Genomic DNA, 21,739 nt, shown 5'->3' on the forward strand with positions numbered 1-21,739 from the left:
AAAATGGATTATGTTTAATATTGTCAAGGTGTAATATATAGTGAAGATAAAATTGTCATGACTGAATATGCACTATTGGAATATATGAAACAAATAGTTTTAGAAATTTAAGTAGAAATCGTCAAAACCACAATCATGGTGAGATACTTTAATATTTATCTTTTAGTCCTTGACAGAAAAATAAAGATACAGAGCATTTGCATAATATAATTTAGCTTGATTTAACATTTATAATAGAGTTCATTGTGAGAGTACACTTTCAAATGTATGTGTATGGAAGTTGCTCTCATTAAAATGAGAAAGAAGATATTATCATTGATATAAAGGAGATTTAAATATTACAAGTGAATAGTCTTATGATTCCATGCTAATAATTGCTTTGTAAATAGATGATTTCCTAGCAAAATAAAAATAACAAAATTAACTGTGACCATGAAGAAGCAAAAGATAAAGAACTACCCCTCTCCAAAAAATGAAGACTCAGACTTTTTCTGGATGAGTTTTCCCAAACCTTTAATGGATCAAATCATTCCTATATTGTTTCATCTGTTTTAGTCTAGAAAAGCAACAGGAAGCTTCCTAGGTTATTTTATGAAACAGGTATAACTCTTATGCCAAAATTTACAGATGTAGCACACAAAAGAAAACTGCAGACACACTTCACTTAGGAATGTTGAATCATGAATCCTATATAAAACATTAGCACTTGTGGACTTTGTTCAAGAATGCAAGAATATTTTAATATTGGCAAATATATTAATAACATTCAATAATTAATAGGCAGGGGGAAATATCATCATGGCAGTAAATATTAAAAGGATTTGATAGAATCCCAGTTCTATCCCTGATTCAAAATGAAACAAAATAACAACAGAAAATTTGTAGAAAACTAAAACTAGAGAAATACATCCTTAATTTAATAAAGGGTATCTATCTTACACCAGCAGCCAACATTATACTTCATTATGAAATACTAGCACATTCGCATTGAAGTCAGGAATGACTCAAGAACGCCCATTATTATGGTTATTAATCAACATAGTTTAAACATTTCTAGGCAATACAGTGAAAGAAGAAAAATAATTCAGGTGTTAATATTGTAAAGAAAGGAGACAAAGTCATCTATATTTAGTGATAATATTATTGTCTATCTGGAATGAAACTGAAGAACAATGAGAACTAACGAGAGTTAACTAAGGGAGGAAGAAAATACATGTATAAAAATCAATAGCTCTCTTACATACCATCAATCCACTAGAAAATGTGGTGAAATGGATTATGTTCACAAAACAACAAAATATATATGATGCCCGGGAATAAATGTACTAAGAAAAGTGCAGGGCCTATCTGAATACAATGATAAACCTTATTCAGGGACATAAAAAGAGACTTGAATGAACAGAGAAACAAAACTACTTAGGTGAAAAAATTTTGTAACATTATCAATTCTCTCCAAATGAGTCTACATTTAATTGAATTCATGCCTAGCACGTGGGACACACAATAAATGATTTTTGAATGAATGATAAATAAGTGAACATAATTACCATAAAATTTAGAATTTTTTTTGACTTGACAAAACGATTTTAAGGTTCATCTAAAAAATTCTCAGAGCTGAAAATAAAATTTGATAGTAGAGACAATGAAAGGATTACCAGATCAGTTATTAAAACATAATGACATAAGATAGGCCTGGCGCAGTGGCTTACGGAGGCCTAGACAGGTGGATCACGATACCAGCCTGGGAAACATGGTGAAACCCCGTCTCTACTAAAAATACAAAAATTAGTTGAGCGTGATGGTGCATGCCTGTAATCTCAGCTACTCGGGAGGCCAAGGCACAAGAATCACTTGAACCAGGAAGGCGGAGGTTGCAGTGAGCTGAGATTGCACCATTGCACTCCAGCCTGGGCAACAGAGCGATACTCTGTCTCAAAAAAAATAAAACAAAAGATAAAATAAACAATAACATTAGTATTGGCCCATGAATAGATAGGTTGGTGGAACAGAATAGAAAGTCAAGAAGCAGATCTATGACTATGTAAGGATTTAGAATGTGATGATGTTATCTTAAGTATAATAGAAAAGGATGGATTTAATAAAGGGCCTTATGACTGCTGGAAAAATTGTATCCCTACTCCACAACACACTCCAAAATATACTCCAGGTGTATTAAATATTTAAATTTAAAAAGTACAACCATGAAAATGTTGGGAGTATTAGAGTATAGAATGCCTTTATAGAGGTAAAAATAATAAAGGAAGAGATTGATAGATTTAATTACATATAACATTTTAAGCTTCTGAGCTTCCCAAACACCATAAAAAAGTAAGGATAACCAATTACCTTGAAAAAAATATTTTAAATATGTGGCAGATTAAGAGTTAAGTTCTCTACTATGCAACACAATATGAAATATGTAAGCTCACTGATTATGAAAGTTGCAAATTAAAACAAAAGATATTTTGTTTTATTTTGGCCATCAAATTGGCAAATAATAAAAAATGGAGAGGTGTCAGAAAACTGGCACTTGCCTGTACTACTGGTAGAAGTGTATTTTGGGGTTGCCCTGCTGGAGGGTAATTTGGACATACTCAAGAGCCACCATGCCTTAAGAATTTATCTTAAGTAATTTTTCATGAATATTTGCAAATATATAAATATAAAGCTTCAGTGATAATCATTGCAAGCTAACGATAATGTAATGATAATCATTGCAGTATTCTTTATAACATCAATAAATTGTAAACAGACTAAATGTTTTCCTATGGAGAAATTGCTAACTGAGTTATAATAGAGCCGTATAATGGAATTCTGTGACATTATTAAAGATAGTTTTGGGAAATATTTAATGCTATGGACAAATCTGTGTTATCCTCTTCTCTCATGTAGGAGGGAATTGTGTAAATAAGACTAAAAACCAGTTCTTTAAAATAGTGAGAAAGAAGGATAAGGAAGGTTTTACTGTATGTAAGGCCTTGATTTTTGTCAATATATATGTAAGCCAACATATTTTCCAAGACTTTCTGTGATGGGATCTGATTTAGTTGGAATACATACTGTTTTCAGCTCATCAGTTGATTAGGCCTCTTAATGCCGTTTGTCAGAGGCAAGTTTACTATTGTAAATCAGCTTACAACAATGGCATGTGTCAGCCTATAGCTTAAGCATTTGTAAATTGAACACTTTTTCAGTTTCACAACAAAATTGCATTCTGATTATTAATGATGCTTAAGCTGTTATGAGATGAAAGTATATCTGTTAGCTATTTGACATTCTATAATTAATTTAAGCAAAGGTAATTACCATTCAAGCGTCATTGAAAGTGATAAATGCTTTATATGTTGGGATTAATAATTTTACTTCTTCTTAAGGGTCCTCATATTTTGTGGTTGCAAATGGATGTGTCCTGCCCAACAGTGAAAATGCTCATGGCCAATCCCTGGAAGAAGATTCCGCATGGGAAGCTTTGCTGAATTTTTTCTTTCCAACAAGTAAGTTCTTGTTTGATTTTTTTCCCCCTCTAATGTTCTTGTTTTGAAAACAGTAATTAAATGTTTAGGAAGCAGTGTGGTGTAATGGCACTGGAGTGGGACAGAGCTGAGTTTGAATCCTGGCTCTGCTCTTTGGCTTAGGCAAGACAATCTCTCTGAACCTCAGTGCCCTCATCTTTGAAATGAAGATATTTACCACAAAGAATTATGAGGATGAACTGAGATAATATTCATAAGGCATTTCATAAATGTTTGTTACTGTTTATAAAATACTTTTCCTTCGCAAATATCTAAATCTTTCACAATTTACCTGAATGGCATTGCCTGAAATTCAGTCACTGACCCAGTATTGTGAAATTGATGTCTTCTGTGGCATTAGTGAGGGTACTGTGTGACTGATGTTATGGAATATGCCAGATGTTTTCCCATCTGTTTTAATGATAGAAATCCCAGGTTTCAAGTCTCACTGTCTTTTTGTGATTCTGTATATAATGTGTTTATCAAGCACATTATGACCCCTGAGAATTATTAACCACAAATAAACACGTTTCATTTTGTATAGCATGTGGTGCCCTTTCAAGGAGAAGCTTCATATAAATTGGAATATGTGAAGTACAAAGATAAAGCTCTTATGAAAAATCATGCAGAATTTATTGTAACAAAATTTGATATACTCTATAAGCACAAAATTATATCTGTTCTTTGATTCCAGGCCTTTCCACTGAATTCTTTAGTGAACTTGAAAAAATCTCTTTATGTTTCTTTATACTTGTTACATTAAGTTTAAAATAGGCATCTACCAATGAGAATAGCAAAATAAACAAGTTCCTTAAATAAACTCAAAATACTGCCATGGTCAAATTGAGTAAATAAAAAAGAAATCTGAGACGGTGTTATGTCGTATAGGCTGAAAGAATGGTTTGAGTGCCAAAGTTAGTCGTAAACAACAACTAATGATGATTTAAGCTTTAAAGCTTATGAAAACCACAGATGTAAACAGTCACATACTTACCTATAATAACTACATTGTACAGACACTGAAGCCACCTGTAAAAATGGTTCGAAAAAGATATCTGCATTTCCCAAATATTTCTCCAACCTGGTGCAGGAAAGTAAGTCAAAATCAATTATATGAAGTAAAAATTTTGTCCAACAAAATAAAATTGTTCCATTTTAATAGAAACATCTGACCTAGGTTGATTCAAAAAGTGATTAAATATTTATAAAATGTACATACTGTCCTTGAAGACAATAACTACAGCTTCATAAAACGTGAAATATTTTTAACCAATTTATTTCTTCCCCCACATAATTGAAAATAAACACTCTTACCACTTAAGCATGAAAAAAAAGTTCGTCGTTTTGCCATTAGGCTACTATTTGTAAAATATTTATCTCTTGCAGATTAAAATGACAACCTTGATACACACTGGCATGGAAGCTTGAGAGATCACCTGATCTTTCTCCCTTTGGACAAAATTACATACTTAAACCTGACAAAAAAAATTGTTCTACCTTTTTGATTCTTTAAAATTACTAATGCCTCTTAGTAATTTGAGCTTGAAAGTTAATTTGTTTTTGTTTTTTTGAGACAGAGTCTCGCTCTGTTGCCAGGCTGGAGTGCAGTGGCACAATCTCGGCTCACTGCAACCTCTGCTTCCCAGGTTCAAGCAATTCTCCTACCTCAGCCTCCTGAATAGCTGGGACTACAGGCACATGCCACCACGCCCAGCTAATTTTTGTATTTTTAGTAGAGACAGGTTTTCCCCATGTTGGCCAGGACGGTCTCGATCTCTTGACCTCGTGATCCGCCCGCCTTGGGCTCCCAAAGTGCTGGGATTACAGGCGCGAGCCATCGTGCCTGGCCTGTGTTAATTTTAATATCTAGCATAAAGTCCATCAGATGCACTTAAAGCAGAAATTAACAGATGATCTTAGAGATCATATAGTCTAGTCTCTTCTACGATTTAACCCTAACCCTAACCCTCTCTTTAGCATTTCTGGAAAGTGGTATTTGAACAGTACCCATGGTGAGAAACTCAGCATGCAAGGAAATCCATCCCATCTCTGAGTAGTCCTGACTATTGTCACCATTTTCTGGGTGTTTGACACCCAGAACTGAACACTTGATGCAATCCAACCTAGGGGAGAAGAGCCGCTCTGGGCCTAGCAGAATTGAAGAACAGATTACTTAGAATATAGAACAACAAGTAGGATAAACTCTCATGTCTAAAATGTTTGGAAAATGAGTATCTAGGCCAGTTGGTAGTGCATTAAATTTTTGATCTTGCATAAGTTACTTTGATCCTTTATTATTTTTAAAACAGAGATTGTAAAATCCAACTTGGGAGTTTGTTGCAAAGATTAGTAATAAAGTGTGTAAAGCAAGGTTCCTGGCCCAAACAGGTGCCTAAATAATGGTAGATATTATTATTTTTACCTTGGCTTCAGCAATTGCCAATCTTTAAAAAAGAGGAATGTAGTAAAATATACTGAGGTTAAAATTTGCATAAAACAATTACATTGTTCTTTGCTGACGTTGAAGTGCTTTAGTGATTATAAAATATCAGTTACTACTTTTAAGTTTGTAATTGTTGATAGTATAAGAGATTGAACCGAATCTATTCTGGCCTTAACACATAGACATACTGTGGAGGTTTTTCTTTTTGAATGAAAATCTGATATTGTGCTTTTTAGTTTGTATTTGTTTCTCTTATAAAGCAGGATATTATAGAAAATAAGCTATTTGAGCTTGCAGGTCTTTTAGATTCAGGTATGTACGAATTTATTGCAGTTGCATGAATCTTGGTGTTAATGCCATAAATCATTGCCTGTTTAAAATTATAGAGTCATAATTTAAGGGTGAAACGAAGAATCTTAAAATATATTATAGTGCCAATATGATAAGTGTTCACAAAAAGTAGGTCAATGCCAGTGTATCACTTACTTTAGTCACTAGCAGCAAACTATGTAATTTTTACTTACATTCATTCTCATTGATGCATTCAATGAGTTTCTGTGGCTTAGTAACGTTAAGCCGGAGGATATCTGTGGGATCATTTTTATTTATTTATTTTTTAGTTTTTTAAATTATACTTTAAGTTTTAGGGTACATGTGCACATTGTGCAGGTTAGTTACATATGTATACATGTGCCATGCTGGTGCGCTGCACCCACTAACTCGTCATCTAGCATTAGGTATATCTCCCAGTGCTATCCCTCCCCCCTCCCCCCTCCCCACCACAGTCCCCAGAGTGTGATATTCCCCTTCCTGTGTCCATGTGATCTCATTGTTCAATTCCCACCTATGAGTGAGAATATGCGGTGTTTGGTTTTTTGTTCTTGCGATAGTTTACTGAGAATGATGGTTTCCAATTTCATCCATGTCCCTACAAAGGACATGAACTCATCATTTTTTATGGCTGCATAGTATTCCACGGTGTATATGTGCCACATTTTCTTAATCCAGTCTATCATTGTTGGACATTTGGGTTGGTTCCAAGTCTTTGCTATTGTGAATAATGCCGCAATAAACATACGTGTGCATGTGCCTTTATGGCAGCATGATTTATAGTCATTTGGTTAGAATGGCAATCATTAAAAAGTCAGGAAACAACAGGTGCTGGAGAGGATGTGGAGAAATAGGAACACTTTTACACTGTTGGTGGGACTGTAAACTAGTTCAACCATTGTGGAAGTCAGTGTGGCGATTCCTCAGGGATCTAGAACTAGAAATACCATTTGACCCAGCCATCCCATTACTGGGTATGTGGGATCATTTTAACAAGGGATTAGTTTTAAAAGCATTTGACTTGTTGTTATTTAGTTCCTTCTGTGTTATATTTGCATCATCACCACTCAGCTCATGATTTGTTGTCCTTTTAAACTATCTTACCAAAGATTTTTTAACAACTTGTAATTTTCTGCAATTCACCTAGATTTGAAAATGTGATGTTAAATAACTTAGTGGTAACTTTTAGCTTAAGTCTTATTTTCTTTTAGCACCCATCATTAGTTGTATATGCCATTAAATGTTTGCTTTTCTTCTTTGTCTTCCAGTAATTATTTAATTAGGGAAAGTGGTAACTAACCATGCTGAATTCTCTTTCTTAAATTTCTGTTTTTAAAAGCTTGCGTTCTGAGGGAAAATCAGGGGGTAAAGCCTTGTAATGAGCTGCAAGATTTTAGTGAGAGTGAATGTTTGAGACACAAATGCTGTTTTTCATCATTGGGGACCACGAGCTTCAAATGTTTTGCTCCATTTAGAGATGGTAAGTTATTCCTCTTTCATTTATTTCTATTTTTTAATATTAAATAAACAGATCGCAGTGGCATAAGTTCATATTTGGATTTCCTAGCTTAATACTTAAATGGGACTCCCAGTCCTAGAGTGGTGCTCCTTAGAAGGTCCTGAGGTGGTCATGACTCTGGTCAGGAGCAGTTTTTGCTTAGCCTTTGGATGGTGACTTTGGTAATACAAAAATTAGTCTCACATTTTCTTTTGCTTTAGTCACTCTCTGTGTTTTATCCAAAGGTTTCCAGGCTCTATGGAACCCTCAGTGGCTGAGAGAAGATACCGGTCGGGCATGCCTTAGCTTACTTTTCTTTGCCCAGCTTTTCCTCCTAGGTAGAATTCTTCCCATTTGTCTTGTCTTCATCTCAGTATGTAACAGTAGACTTGAATGTTTCTTGTTAAGGTCTGCTTATTAGTTTTTCTTTATTGGGTATTTTTTGAGATAGCATCTCACTCTGTTACCCAGGCTGGAGTGCAGTGGTGACGTGATCACAGCTGACTGCAGCCTCGACATCCGGGGCTCAAGTGATCCACCCGCCTCAGCTTCCTGAGTAGTTGGGACTACAGACGTGCACCAGCAAGCCCGACTAATTTTTAATTTTTTTGTAGAGACAGGGTCTCCCTAGGCTTCCCAGGCTGGTCTCCCAACTCTTGGGTTCCAGCAGTTCTTCTGCCTCGGCCTCCCAAAGTGCTGGAATTTATAGGTGTGAGCCACCACACCGAGTCTTGTTCTATAGTTTTTGAATTAGGTTCTTCTGAATATTTTTTTCTTTACAAAGTTTTGAGAACTACACCATCTGTTTTTGCTACCTTCATTTGGATATTGGGGATGTATTTCCAGTTGTTCTCATGATGCATGGATTTGATATGATGAAACACTAATACTACAAAAAGGATGCATGCAAAATAATATCTTAAGTTAATATAGTCCCTATTCAATTTACGGCTTTTTGTTGAATATGTAGTATTAATACTGGAAACTAAAACCTGATCATGAATATAATATTACAATTTTAACACTGTCACATGTTATTTGTAATTCATTTATCAGTTTGGTCTTTATATTATGTATGAAGCAACATTTGGTTCTTGCAGAGGAAAAAATTTAACTGTGACTTACAATTCCCCAATCACATTAGAATGCATTTTCCGATGAATATAAGACTAAAATATGCTTATTTCACCTGCACATTCTTGATTCCTTGTTTAATTTAATATTTTGTAATTTGGAAGTAAACCTGCAGCATCTGGTTATTCCCAGTCTCCCATCCAAGCACTAAACAGACTAGACCTTGCTTAGCTCACAAGATCAGATGAGATGGGGCACATTCAGGATGGTGTGACCATAGATTAAGAAGCTATTTATTTACCAAGTTAACGGTTCATAGATTAATGTGCTCCCCAAGTGCTCTAGGATATACAACATATGGCCAAGAGAAAAAGCCAATTTAGGGCCAGAGGAAGAAATATCGTATGCATCATAGTAATCAATGATGGTACAAAAAGTAGGATCATTTTGTTAAGGCTTCATTAAGGGGTACATATTGAAAGTGTAGCCTTCAGTTGTATTTCAAGAACTTTTCATGAACTCCTGTTCCTTATAAAGTAGCAAGGATATTTACCTGTCACATAAGAATACCTCCTCATTTCACTTTATTAACTGATAGTTTCTTTATAAAGACTTTATGAAAGAACTTGGATTTACTTCTCTTGCTTAAGTCATGAAAGTAACAGGATATAATTAAACCAACAGTGCCTAAACAGATGATGCAAATGTTTGGGCTTGGTGCGATCAGCCTGATCATCCTGGTATGTCTGCCCATTTATTGCCGCTCTCTTTTCTGGAGGAGGTAGGTGAACATAAACTTTTATTTGCTCGTTGCTAAGTATACATGAGTATTTGTGTATAGACATATTTATTAATACACTTCAGAAATACAGGGATTATGTTTGGGTTCCTTATGTTGAAAATATGGTAGCTTGGGAAAGACCTAAAACTAGAGTTGCCATAATATGTTTTTAAAATGCATGTTATCGGCCAGGCACGGTGGCTCACGCCTGTAATCCCAGCACTTTGGGAGGCCGAGGCAGGTGGATCACTTGAGGTCAGGAGTTCGAGACCAGTCTGACCAACATGGCGAAACCCCGCTTCTATTAAAAAAAAATACAAAATTAGCCGGGCATGGTGGTGCATGCCTGTAATCCCAGCTACTTGGGAGGCCTAGGCAGGAGAATTGCTTGAACCTGGGAGGCCGAGGCAGGTGGATCACTTGAGGTCAGGAGTTCAAGACCAGCCTGGCCAACATGGCGAAACCCTGTTTCTATTTAAAAACTACAAAATTTGCGGGGCATGGTGGCGCACACCTGTAATCCCAGCTACTTGGGAGGCTTAGGCAAGAGAATTGCTTGAACCTGGGAGGCAGAGGTTGCAGTGAGCCAAGATCCCACCACTGCACTCCAGTCTCAGCAACAAGAGTGAAAATACGTCTCAAAAATAAAATAAAATGCGTGTTATTTTATTTTTCCATAGATTTTCTTCTTACATAGTATCTGTACATTCCCTTATCAAACAAACCCACAATTAGAAGGAAAAATAAATTAGCAAGCTTGGTGTGTGTGCAGTGGGGCTGGCTATTAACTGCAAATCAGAACAGTTCCTGGAAGTGTTAGTTTCCATTGAGTCATCTGCCATTGGTCTTTAATGGTCATCTACTATTGGGTCATAAAGCCTTGATCTGTCTTCAAGCCAATTGGAAAACAAATTTCTTCTTAGCATCTTATACAAAATGCCAATGGACTACTAGCATGATGCTTCCAAGCTTTTTTTTTTTTTTATAGCTCCCCACCTATGGGGACAGAGTGGGTATAGAGGTACAGAGCACAGTCAGGACTAGAGTGAGGTGAGTGAAGCACTTAGAGCACAAAGTTAAGGGAAGCACTCACTCTCAGGTTTGTGCGCGTGCAAGGTCAGCATTGTCACTACCCTGAGAATAAGTACCTCCTTAAATTCTCTGATAAAGAGAAGGTGCCTGTTGAAGGTTAAGCATGTTTTATGTTTTTATTGAAGTTAATGTGGAAGTAGTAGTTGAGTTACCAGAATATGGTTTGGATTTTGCAAGAAGAGTTAGACTATATACACTGCCTTACTTTGGATGAAGATCATCGAAGTGATTGGCAGTAGGAGTGGAATTTTTGACCCTTCCTTCTTCTCTTCAAAGGTTGATTTTGTATTAAAAAAATAAACCATGAATAACAATAAAGTAACATTTGCTAGAAATTGGTGGCTAGGAATATACCATGAAATTTAGAGAGTTTCTAGGATTATAAGTTTGGTATGATAACTTCATTATGGTCCCTGTGTTATACCTCTGCAAAGGAATTTTATGGGGGTGTTCAGGTCCCCTGGATTTTTTTTTTCTCTAAAATGAAATCCAAAGGATTGTTCTCTGATCCTAATATATTTCCTTCTTTCTACATAATACAGACTGCTTGAGAAACAATGTGAATAAGTGTATATGTTGGATACTATACATTTTGGTTTACTATGTTTTATTTATTTATTTTCCTATTTTGTGCAAGAGCAGTATGCTCCTTCGGTCATCTTGAGCTGACTATCATGACCCTTGGAGCAGGTAGCAGATTCATCTTGCTGCTTAGCTGAATTTCCAGGAACAATGATTGAGAGTGGATGCGCACTTTCAGCCTATTGTGGTAGGCTGATTTTAGAGGCAAGGAGAATAATTGTGTAAGAACGGGGAAATCCCATCCCTGATATCAAACAAGGAGCCAAGTGCAGGCCATAGTCTGCTTTTGCAGGGCAAGATATCTCCTTAGAACGATTTCCTTAACTCACTTTCTGTTCTCCATTTCAAAGAATAAAGAGATAGATAAAATATTAGGGTAGGTAAAATAAATAACCCATAAAAGAGAAATAGACACAGCAGTAAAATCAATATGCGGTGGCTTAAAAAGGAAAAGAAAGAAGCCAAACACAATTGTTTGTCCAAATCAGAGGTACCAAAAGCTATTATGACTATCTGCAGTAATGTGATTTGGGCCTCTTTTGGAAGACCTTTTTTTGCTCTTTCATCGTTGGAAGATACCCTTAAGCTCCTCCTCCTGCTAAATCCTGTCTTAAACATTAAATAACTGAGAATTCCTTTAAGAAAGAGCTGTCATAGCTCTCCTCTTGGCCTTCGGTTGTAAGCCAAAACAAACAATGTTTTGGTATTCCCCAACCTCTGCAATTTGGACAGTGCCTTTTTTAAGGATCACCTAAGGAGCCAGCAACTGACAAGAGTTGGAGAGCTTAAAAAATGAGAAGCACTTTGGGAGGCCAAGGCGGGCAGATCACGAGGTCAGGAGTTCGAGACCAGCCTGAACAACATGGTGAAACCCTGTCTCTACTAACAATACAAAAATTAGCCGGGCATGGTGACACGCGCCTGTAATCCCAGCTACTCAGGAGGCTGAGGCAGGAGAATCGCTTGAACCCGGGAGGCGGAAGTTACAGTGAGCCGAGATCGCGTCACTGCACTCTAGCCTGGGCGACAGAGTGAGACTCCGTCTCAAAAAAAACAAAAACAAACAAACAAAAAAAATGTGAAGCAATTTGAGTTGGTGGGAGAACTAAAAGCAGTGTAGGTGAAAAGGGTAATTATGCACCAGAGCCATATGTACTTCAGTTTTTGGCGCCTAAGTCATTCTTTCCACTATTGACCATATTCATTCAATGTTTGCCTGTGCCGGGTATAACGGAGGATACAGAAATTTTTAAGACATAGGCCCTACTTTTAAGGAGCTTAAATCCACCTTAAAACAAATCCCAAGTATGACACATTTAAATTACGATATAAGATGAAAATAATTAAGGACTAAAATGGATGGTAGCAATAACTTACAAAAGTTTTGAAGCAGTGGAGATCAGGTTAAGTAGGAGAGGGCACGTCAGGCTTCATGGTAGAGGTGCCGTTTCAGGTCGATTTTGAAGGGGGACAGATTTGGAGTAGATAGAGAGGGGTCCTTTTCACAGAATTAATTACATTCAGATGGTGGTCTTCTCACTATAGACACCTTAATTTATTTCATTTCCTAGCAGATACAGCTTAATTTTGCCACTGAAAAAATCTATAACTGAATCTCTAGTTTACTTCTACTTGACTTGAGTTCTAGTGTGATATGAACCTGGTACACAGAGGACTCAAGCCGGTTTGAACTGGTTGCACATACAAAAGGAAGCAGAGAGCATTAGTGAAAAACTTTCTAAGAATTCACTAATAGCCATATTAAACTAACATATAAGATGTGTTTTTGAAATTTATTGTGTCCTTAAGGTTATGTAAGATCTATTTTTATCCTCAATAGGGATCAGAAGCTTCATTAGGTATAAGTGTCACTAGTAGGCTTAAGCCTTTGCTTAGAGGAGAAGGAAGGAAAAGATCAAGTGGATAGCGACAAAAGGAAGCAGGGGAGAGGAATTCTAAGGGGAAGAGAAAAAGGGAGGTGGCTGAATTGTTCTTATAACAGCTATTACTGTAGCCAGCAACAGTAGTCTCAAGTGCAGTTTCTAATTCAGTTTCTAATCTTTATCTGTTTTTAGATAAAGTTTAAATCTGTGTGTATATGCCATTTAAACATCTGTGGATTATATAGTGATATGATACTTGAGTGTGTCTGTAGCTTTGGTAAGGTGGAAAATTTAAACATAATACCATGCCTGTTAAATTCAGATGAAGTGCATTTTCATGTTCTTTTTCTTCCTATCAGATTGAATTTGTAACTTTGAATTAAGACAAAATTCAGAACTCAGTCTGAAAATGACAAAACTGTGTTTTCTTTCAACTAATAAAATGTCTATTTTTTTGAAGATTGTAGATCATCTGATACACAGATGATGTAAAAAGCACATCCCCCATACACTTTCAATGTTGCTACTTGCCAGATGGCTGTTACTGAAAATTTCTACATTTAGACAAATCCTGCTGCATGATTCCCTGTATTATAATCTGGTTTTCATTATGCCGATAGTCTTAGTGCCACTTATTTTCTTACAATGGGAGGTAAAGAACTGGGAATAAACGTGTCAAAAACTGCCTAAAAATCATCACCCTTTGAATTTAAAAAATAAACATTTACATTTTCAATTTCCCATGTTTGCATATCTCATTATACTGTACAATATAATTAGTAATGTTATTTTGAAAAGCTTTATGCAGTAATTAGCGAACTACTGGAAAGTTTGAAGTTCCTAGGATTATATACATCTGGATTCAGAGGAAGGAAATAAAATCTATAAATTTTGAAAAGTATGACTAGGCTCTAAGAACTTTGATAAAATATGTCAGATGAGAATGTGAGCAAACTGGAACTCTGTTCTAACATGAGTCACTATAGGTTTGAAATTCGTATAAAGCTGGTACTTCTTGGACGCTGTTCATGGTAATTTAATTACTGAAATAATAAGAGAACCTCATTATGCGGATCATATGTCTGAGGTGTTCTCATTGCAAGGACTCCAAGGACAGCATTTTAGAGAACTCTGGCATAGTAGGTACTATTAAAAAGAACATTATGTTGCCAAGTAACTAATAACTTCATTGCAAAATGAAGTGACCTTTTCTCAATTCCCATTTAATTTGATCTTTTTTGTCACAGAGTACACTGTTGACTGCTCCCTTCTTGAAATTTTCCCCCCTTGGATTTCATTGTTCCTCTTACAATTTTGATCCATCTCAGTCTGCTTTTCTTTGTTCACCCAAATGTGGTTGTTTCACAAAGCCTTACTCCCATTTATCAGAAAATGTTAGAAATATATAGTAGGAAGAACATTCTGAAAGATCTGCGTTCTCATTCTGCTTTCGTCACGTTTCATGGATGTGTTTAAATTCTTTGAGTATTGATTTTCTAACAAAATTATAGTAGAGACTTGAGTTAGATAATTTCTATGGTATTTTCTGACCATAGTATTCCAAGAGTCTCTGGGTAAATTACTCTTAATTCCAAATCCTAAAATCTTCACCTCTACCTGTTCCATATTTCCAGTCACTCTCGTGAATTAGATGTTTTATCAGCACCTCAAATGCAACATGTGAAAAAGTGAACTCATTTTCTTTTTCTCCTAAATCATCTCCCCTTGACCCTTCTCCATTCCTGTCAGTGATTTCTTTAGTTTCCTAGGCTAGAACCTTAGAGTCTTTGGTGACTATTTCTTCTCATTTGTCCTCAATATATAATCTTTTCACTTACTCTCCTTGTCATTGTGTTCTGTTTTGTTTTGTTCTTCTTTGGAATGAGTCTGGAATTTGCCCCTTCTCCCATTTTATTGTAATTTAGTACCAGCCTTGAGTGCCTTTTCCCATTCTAGGCAAGTGGCTTCAGGAGAGGAGCAAAAGGGAACTAAGGGTAGCATCTAAAGAGCAAAGGCAGGTTTCAGAGCTGAGAGGTCATAATGATATATCTAATCCAAGAGATTCTTATAAGACAGACACCATCTGAGATGGGGCCGCAAGTGGGGCTTGGAGGATGGCTAGGAGGTGGGTTCCAGAGAGGTTTCCTGGTACTTAAATAGGAATGTATAGCATTGGCCTTAGGTAAAGAGGAATTAAGGATACCTGCCAAACCAGTTTGGACATATACCTGGACTCCTAATCTACTCTCCCTCTAATCCATCCTGCAGTGTCTTGCCAGACTCATCTTCCTGAAATATCTCTATTTCATTTCATTATATCATTCAAGAACTTCTAATGCTTTCAAGAATATCTGTGTTCCAGGCCTTGTGTTAGGTGCTGTGAAGGACAAAGAAGCAAATCAGATTATGCTCTGTGCTCTCAAGGAACACACATAGTCTATGTAATAAGGGACATATACAAGTATCCAAAGTAGAAAATCATTGTCCGTAAAAGAGGTACAGATAAAAAGTTAGCATGTAGATGGCTTCTACGGAAGTAAACTTGGGAATTTTTTTTTTAAGACAAGTTCTCGCTCTGTCACCCAGGTTGGAGTGCAGTGGCACAATCACGGCTCACTGCAGCCTCGACTTCCCGGGCTCCAGCAATCCTCCCACCTCAGCCTCCCGAGTACCCAGGACCACAGGCATGTGCCACCACACCCAACTAATTTTTGTATATTTGGTAGAAACAGAGCTTCACCATGTTGCCCAGGCTGGTCTCAAACTCCTGAGCTCAAGGAATCCACCTGCCTTGGCCTCCTGAAGTGCTGGGATTACAGACAGAAGCCAACATGCCCAGCCCGTGGGTCCTGGGCTTTTCTTTTCCTGGGAGAGTTTTATTATAGCCTTGCTCTCGTTACTTGTTATTGGTCTGTTCAGGTTTTGGATTTCTTCCTGGTTCAATTTTGTTAGGTTGTATGTGTCTAGACATTTTTCCATTTCTTCTAGATTTTACAATTTATTGGCACATAGTTGCTCAGAGTAGCCACTATTGAACCTTTGAATTTCTATGGTATCAGTTATAATGTCTTCTTTTTCATCTCTGATTTTACTTATTTGGGTATTCTCTCTTGTTTGCTTAGTCTGGCTAAAGGTTTGTGAATTTTATTTATCTTTCTTAAAAAAACAACTTTTTGTTTCATTAATCTTCTGTATTGTTTTCTTCATTTCAAATTTATTTATTTCTGCTCTCATCTTTATTATTTTTATTCTCCTAATTGTGGGTTTGGTTTGATTTTGCTTTTCTGGTTATTTAAGATGTATCATTAGGCTGTTTATGTGAAGTTTTTCCTCTTTTTGATATAGGTACTTACAGCTATAATCTTCCCTCTGAGTACTGCTTATGTTGTATCCCAGGTTTTGGTATATCATGTTTCCATTATCAGTTGTTTCAAGAAGTGTTTTAATTTCCTTCTTAATCTCTTCATTGATTCATTGGCTATTCAGGAACATATTGTTTAATTTCCATGTGTTTGTATAGTTTCCAAATTTCCTTTTGTTATTCCATTTTGGTGAGAGAAGATGCTTGTTATCGTTTTAATTTTTTTCAATGTTTTAGGGCTTGCTTTGTGACCTAACACACAGTCTATCCTTGAGGATAATTCATGTGCTGGGGAAAGAAAGTGTATTCTGTAGGGTTTTCTCTAAATATCTATTAGGTCTATTTGGTGTACAGTGCAGATTAAGTCTGATGTTACTTTGTTCATTTTCTGTCTGGAATATCTATCCAGTGCTGACAGTAGGGTATTGAAGTCACTAGCTATTATTGTACTGGGGTCTATCTCTATCTTTAGCTCTAATACTATTTGCTTTATGTATCTGGGTGTTCCAGTGTTGGGTGCACATATATTTACTATTGCTATATTCCATTGCTGAATTGGCCTCTATCATTATGTGGTGACTGTCTTTGTCTCTTCATATAGTTTTGTTTTGAAATAGATTTTTTCTGATGTAAGTATAGCTACTCCTTCTCTTTCTTGGTTTCCATTGGTATGGAATGTCTTTTTTTCATTCCTTTATTTTCAGTCTATATGTGTCTTTATAGGTGAAGTGTGTTTCTTCATATAGTTTTGTTTTGAAATATATTTTTTTCTGATGTAAGTATAGCTACTCCTGCTCTGTCTTGGTTTCCATTGGTATGGAATGTCTTTTTTTCATTCCTTTATTTTCAAGCTATATGTGTCTTTATAGGTGAAGTGTGTTTCTTGTAGGCAACTGATGATTGGGTCTCATTTTTATATCCATTTAGCCACTCCGTGTCTTTTGATTGGAGAGTGTAGTCCTTTTATAGTCAGTGTTATTATTGATAAGTAATGACTTACTTCTGCCATTTTGTTATTTGTTTTCTGGTGGCCTTGTGGTCTTCTCCTTCTACTTTCCTTCCTTCCTGTCTTCCTCTAGTGAAGGTGATTTTCTCTGGTGATATGATTTAGTTTCTTGCTTTTTATTTTCTGTGAATCCATTGTATGTTTTTTGATTAGAGGTTACCATGAGGCTTGCAAATACTATCTAATAACCTATTATTTTAAGCTGATAACAACATAACATTGTTTGCATAAACAGTCAACAAAAAGGAAACTAATAAAAACTCTACCTCATAGTTTCATCCCCCAATTTTTAAACTTTTTATTGTTTCTGCTTGTATCTTATAGTAGTCGATGTTTTGAAGAGTTGTTGCAGTTAATATTTTTGATTGGTTCGTCTTTAGTCTTTCCACTTAAGAGTAGTTTATACAACAAAGTTACTTTGTTATAATATTTTGTGGTTTTCTGCATACTTATTATTGCCAGTGAGTTTTGTACCTTCAGATGATTTATTATTGGTCATTAACACCCTTTTCTTTCTCATTAAAGTATTCAATGTAGCATTTTGTGTAGGACAGATCTGGTATTGATGAAATCCCCCAGCTTTTGTTTGTCTGGGAAAGTCTTTATTTTTCTTCATGTCTGAAGGATATTTTTGTTGGACATACTGCTCTAGGGTGAAAGAGTAGTATGTCTTATTTTTCCTTCAGCACCTTATATATATCATACTACTCTCTCCTGGCCATAAGGTTTCTGCTGGTAACTCTGCTGCCAGACTTACTGGGGCTCCATTGTATGTTATTTGTTTCTTTTCTCTTAGTGCTTTTAGGATCCGTTGTTCATCCTTGACCTTTGGGAGTTTGATTATTAAATGCCTTGAGGTCATCTTCTTTTGGTTAAATCTGCCTGGTATTCTATAACCTTCTTGTACTTGTATATTGATATCTTTGTCTAGGTTTGGGACATCCTCTGTTATTATTGCTTTGAACAAACTTTTACCCCATCACCTTCTCTACCTCCTTTTTAAGGCCACTAACTCTTAGATTTGTCCTTTTGAGACTATTTTCTTTTTTTTAAATTTTTAAAATTTTATTATTATTATACTTTAAGTTTTAGGGTACATGTGCACAATGTGCAGGTTAGTTACATATGTATACATGTGCCATGCTGGTGCGCTGCACCCACTAACTGGTCATCTAGCATTAGGTATATCTCCCAATGCTATCCCTCCCCCCTCCCCCCACCCCACCACAGTCCCCAGAGTGTGATATTCCCCTTCCTGTGTCCATGTGATCTCATTGTTCAATTCCCACCTATGAGTGAGAATATGCGGTGTTTGGTTTTTTGTTCTTGCGATAGTTTACTGAGAATGATGATTTCCAATTTCATCCATGTCCCTACAAAGGACGTGAACTCATCATTTTTTATGGCTGCATAGTATTCCATGGTGTATATGTGCCACATTTTCTTAATCCAGTCTATCATTGTTGGACATTTGGGTTGGTTCCAAGTCTTTGCTATTGTGAATAGTGCCGCAATAAACATACGTGTGCATGTGTCTTTATAGCAGCATGATTTATAGTCCTTTGGGTATATACCCAGTAATGGGATGGCTGGGTCAAATGGTATTTCTAGTTCTAGATCCCTGAGGAATCGCCACACTGACTTGCACAAGGGTTGAACTAGTTTACAGTCCCACCAGCAGTGTAAAAGTGTTCCTATTTCTCCACATCCTCTCCAGCACCTGTTGTTTCCTGACTTTTTAATGATTGCCATTGTAACTGGCGTGAGATGGTATCTCATTGTGGTTTTGATTTGCATTTCTCTGATGGCCAGTGATGGTGAGCATTTTTTCATGTGTTTTTTGGCTGCATAAATGTCTTCTTTTGAGAAGTGTCTGTTCATGCCAAGTCAATCCTACGCCAAAAGAACAAAGCTGGAGGCATCACACTACCTGACTTCAAACTATACTACAAGGCTACAGTAACCAAAACAGCATGGTACTGGTATCAAAACAGAGACATAGATCAATGGAACAGAACAGAGCCCTCAGAAGTAACACCGCATATCTATAACTATCTGATCTTTGACAAACCTGAGAAAAACAAGCAATGGGGAAAGGATTCCCTATTTAATAAATGGTGCTGGGAAAACTGGCTAGCCATATGTAGAAAGCTGAAACTGGATCCCTTCCTTACACCTTATACAAAAATTAATTCAAGATGGATTAAAGACTTAAACGTTAGACCTAAAACCATAAAAACCCTAGAAGAAAACCTAGGCATTACCATTCAGGACATAGGCATGGGCAAGGACTTCATGTCTAAAACACCAAAAGCAATGGCAACAAAAGACAAAATTGACAAATGGGATCTAATTAAACTAAAGAGCTTCTGCCCAGCAAAAGAAACTACCATCAGAGTGAACAGGCAACCTACAAAATGGGAGAAAATTTTCGCAACCTACTCGTCTGACAAAGGGCTAATATCCAGAATCTACAATGAACTCAAACAAATTTACAAGAAAAAAACAAACAACCCCATCAAAAAGTGGGCGAAGGACATGAACAGACACCTTTTGAGACTATTTTCTAGATGTTGTAGGCATGTTTCATTGTTTTCTTTTTTCTTTTGTCTCCTCTGACCATTTTAAATGGTATTAAATGTATTTTAAAATAGCCTATCTTCAAGGTCACTAATTGTTTATTCTACTTGATCAATCTACTATTAAAAAACTCTGATGCATTCTTCAGTATGTCAGTTGCATTTTTAACTCCAGAATTTCTGCCTGATTATTTTTAATTATTTCAACCTCTTTTTTCAGTTTGTCTGATATAATTATGCATTCCTTGTCTGTGTTCTATTGAATTTCTTTGTGTTTCCTCAAAACAGCTATTTTGAATTCTTTGTCTGAAAGATAATATGTCTCTGTTTCTCCAGGATTCGTTTCTGGTGCCTTATTTAGTTCATTTGGTGATTTCACATTTTCCTGGATGGTCTTGATGCTTGTGAACGTTTGTCTGTGTCTGGGCATTGAAGAGTTAGGTATTCATTGTACTGTTCACTATCTGGTCTTGTTTGTACCTGTCTTTCTTCAGACAGCTTTCCAGGTGTTCTAAGGGACTTGAGTGTTGTGATCTAAGCTGTATTCACATTAGGAGGCATACCAAATCCAGTGACACTGTGACTCTTGCAGACTTGTAGAGGTACTTCCTTAATGATCTTGGGAAAAAAACCAGAATAATTCTCTGGATTACCATCAGAGGCTCTTGTTCTCTTCCTTTTCTTTTCCCCAATCAAATGGAGTCTCTCTCTCTGGACTGAGGTGCCTGGAGCTTTGGGGTGAGGTGACCCAAACACCACTGAGGCCACCACCACTGGGACTGCACTAGGGCAGACCTTAAGCCAGCACAGCACTAGGGCTTGTCCAAGGCCCACTGTAATCACTACCTGGCCACTGCTTATGTTTGCTCAAGGCACTGGGACTCTACAAACAGCAGGTGGCAAAGCCAGCCAGCCTTGTATCCTTCCCTTCAGGGTGGTGAGTTCTTGCAGGCCCCAGGCATGTCCAGGGGTACTTTCCAGGAGCCAAGAACTAGAGTCAAAACCTTAGAAATATACCCAGTGTTCTGTTGTACTGCAGGTGATCTGGCACTCACCACAAGATGCAGTTCTTCCCACTGTTTCTTCCCCTTTCTACAGGCAGAAGAGCCCTACCTTGTGGCAATCAACACTGCAGGCCCACAGGGAGTACTGCCAATGTTCTCTTAAAGCCCAAGGGCTCTTCTATCAGCTTGTGGTGAATGTTACCTGGCCTGGGACTCACCACCCTTCAGGGCAGTGGGCTCCCCTCTGGCCCAGGGCAGGTCCAGAAATGCCATCCAACAGCCAAGGCCCGGGATTGGGTACGCTAAAAGCCCACTTGGTGCTCTACTCCCCTGTGACTAAGCTGGTATTTAAGGTTCGAGACAAAATTCCCTTGACTTTTCCCACTGCTTTTCTCAAGCAGGAGTCTCTCCCTGTAGCCACCACAGCTGAGGATGTGCTGAGTCACACCTGAATTCAGCAAGTCTCAAAGTCTCACCCAAGGCTCACAGCATAACCTAGGTATCACTGCTTGTTATTCAGGGCCCAAGGGATTTTCAGTCAGCAGGTCCTGCTAGGACTGGATCCTTCCCTTTAAGGCAGTAGATTGTCTCCTG

The 21,739-nt window shown here is 37.0% G+C and overlaps 1 protein-coding gene across 1 annotated transcript in view; it reads left to right on the forward strand.

Moving 5' to 3' along the window:
- Positions 1-21,739, forward strand: part of FMR1NB (FMR1 neighbor) — a 45,720-nt gene that overhangs the window by 17,964 nt on the left and 6,017 nt on the right. The window contains exons 2-4 of the mRNA XM_003806821.4: positions 3,375-3,494; positions 7,625-7,765; positions 9,542-9,638. Of these exons, the coding sequence (XP_003806869.1) occupies positions 3,375-3,494; positions 7,625-7,765; positions 9,542-9,638 (358 nt within the window). The remainder of the gene's footprint in view (positions 1-3,374; positions 3,495-7,624; positions 7,766-9,541; positions 9,639-21,739) is intronic.

Source organism: Pan paniscus, chromosome X (genome assembly GCF_029289425.2).
Source record: "Pan paniscus chromosome X, NHGRI_mPanPan1-v2.0_pri, whole genome shotgun sequence".
Taxonomy (NCBI): domain Eukaryota; kingdom Metazoa; phylum Chordata; class Mammalia; order Primates; family Hominidae; genus Pan; species Pan paniscus.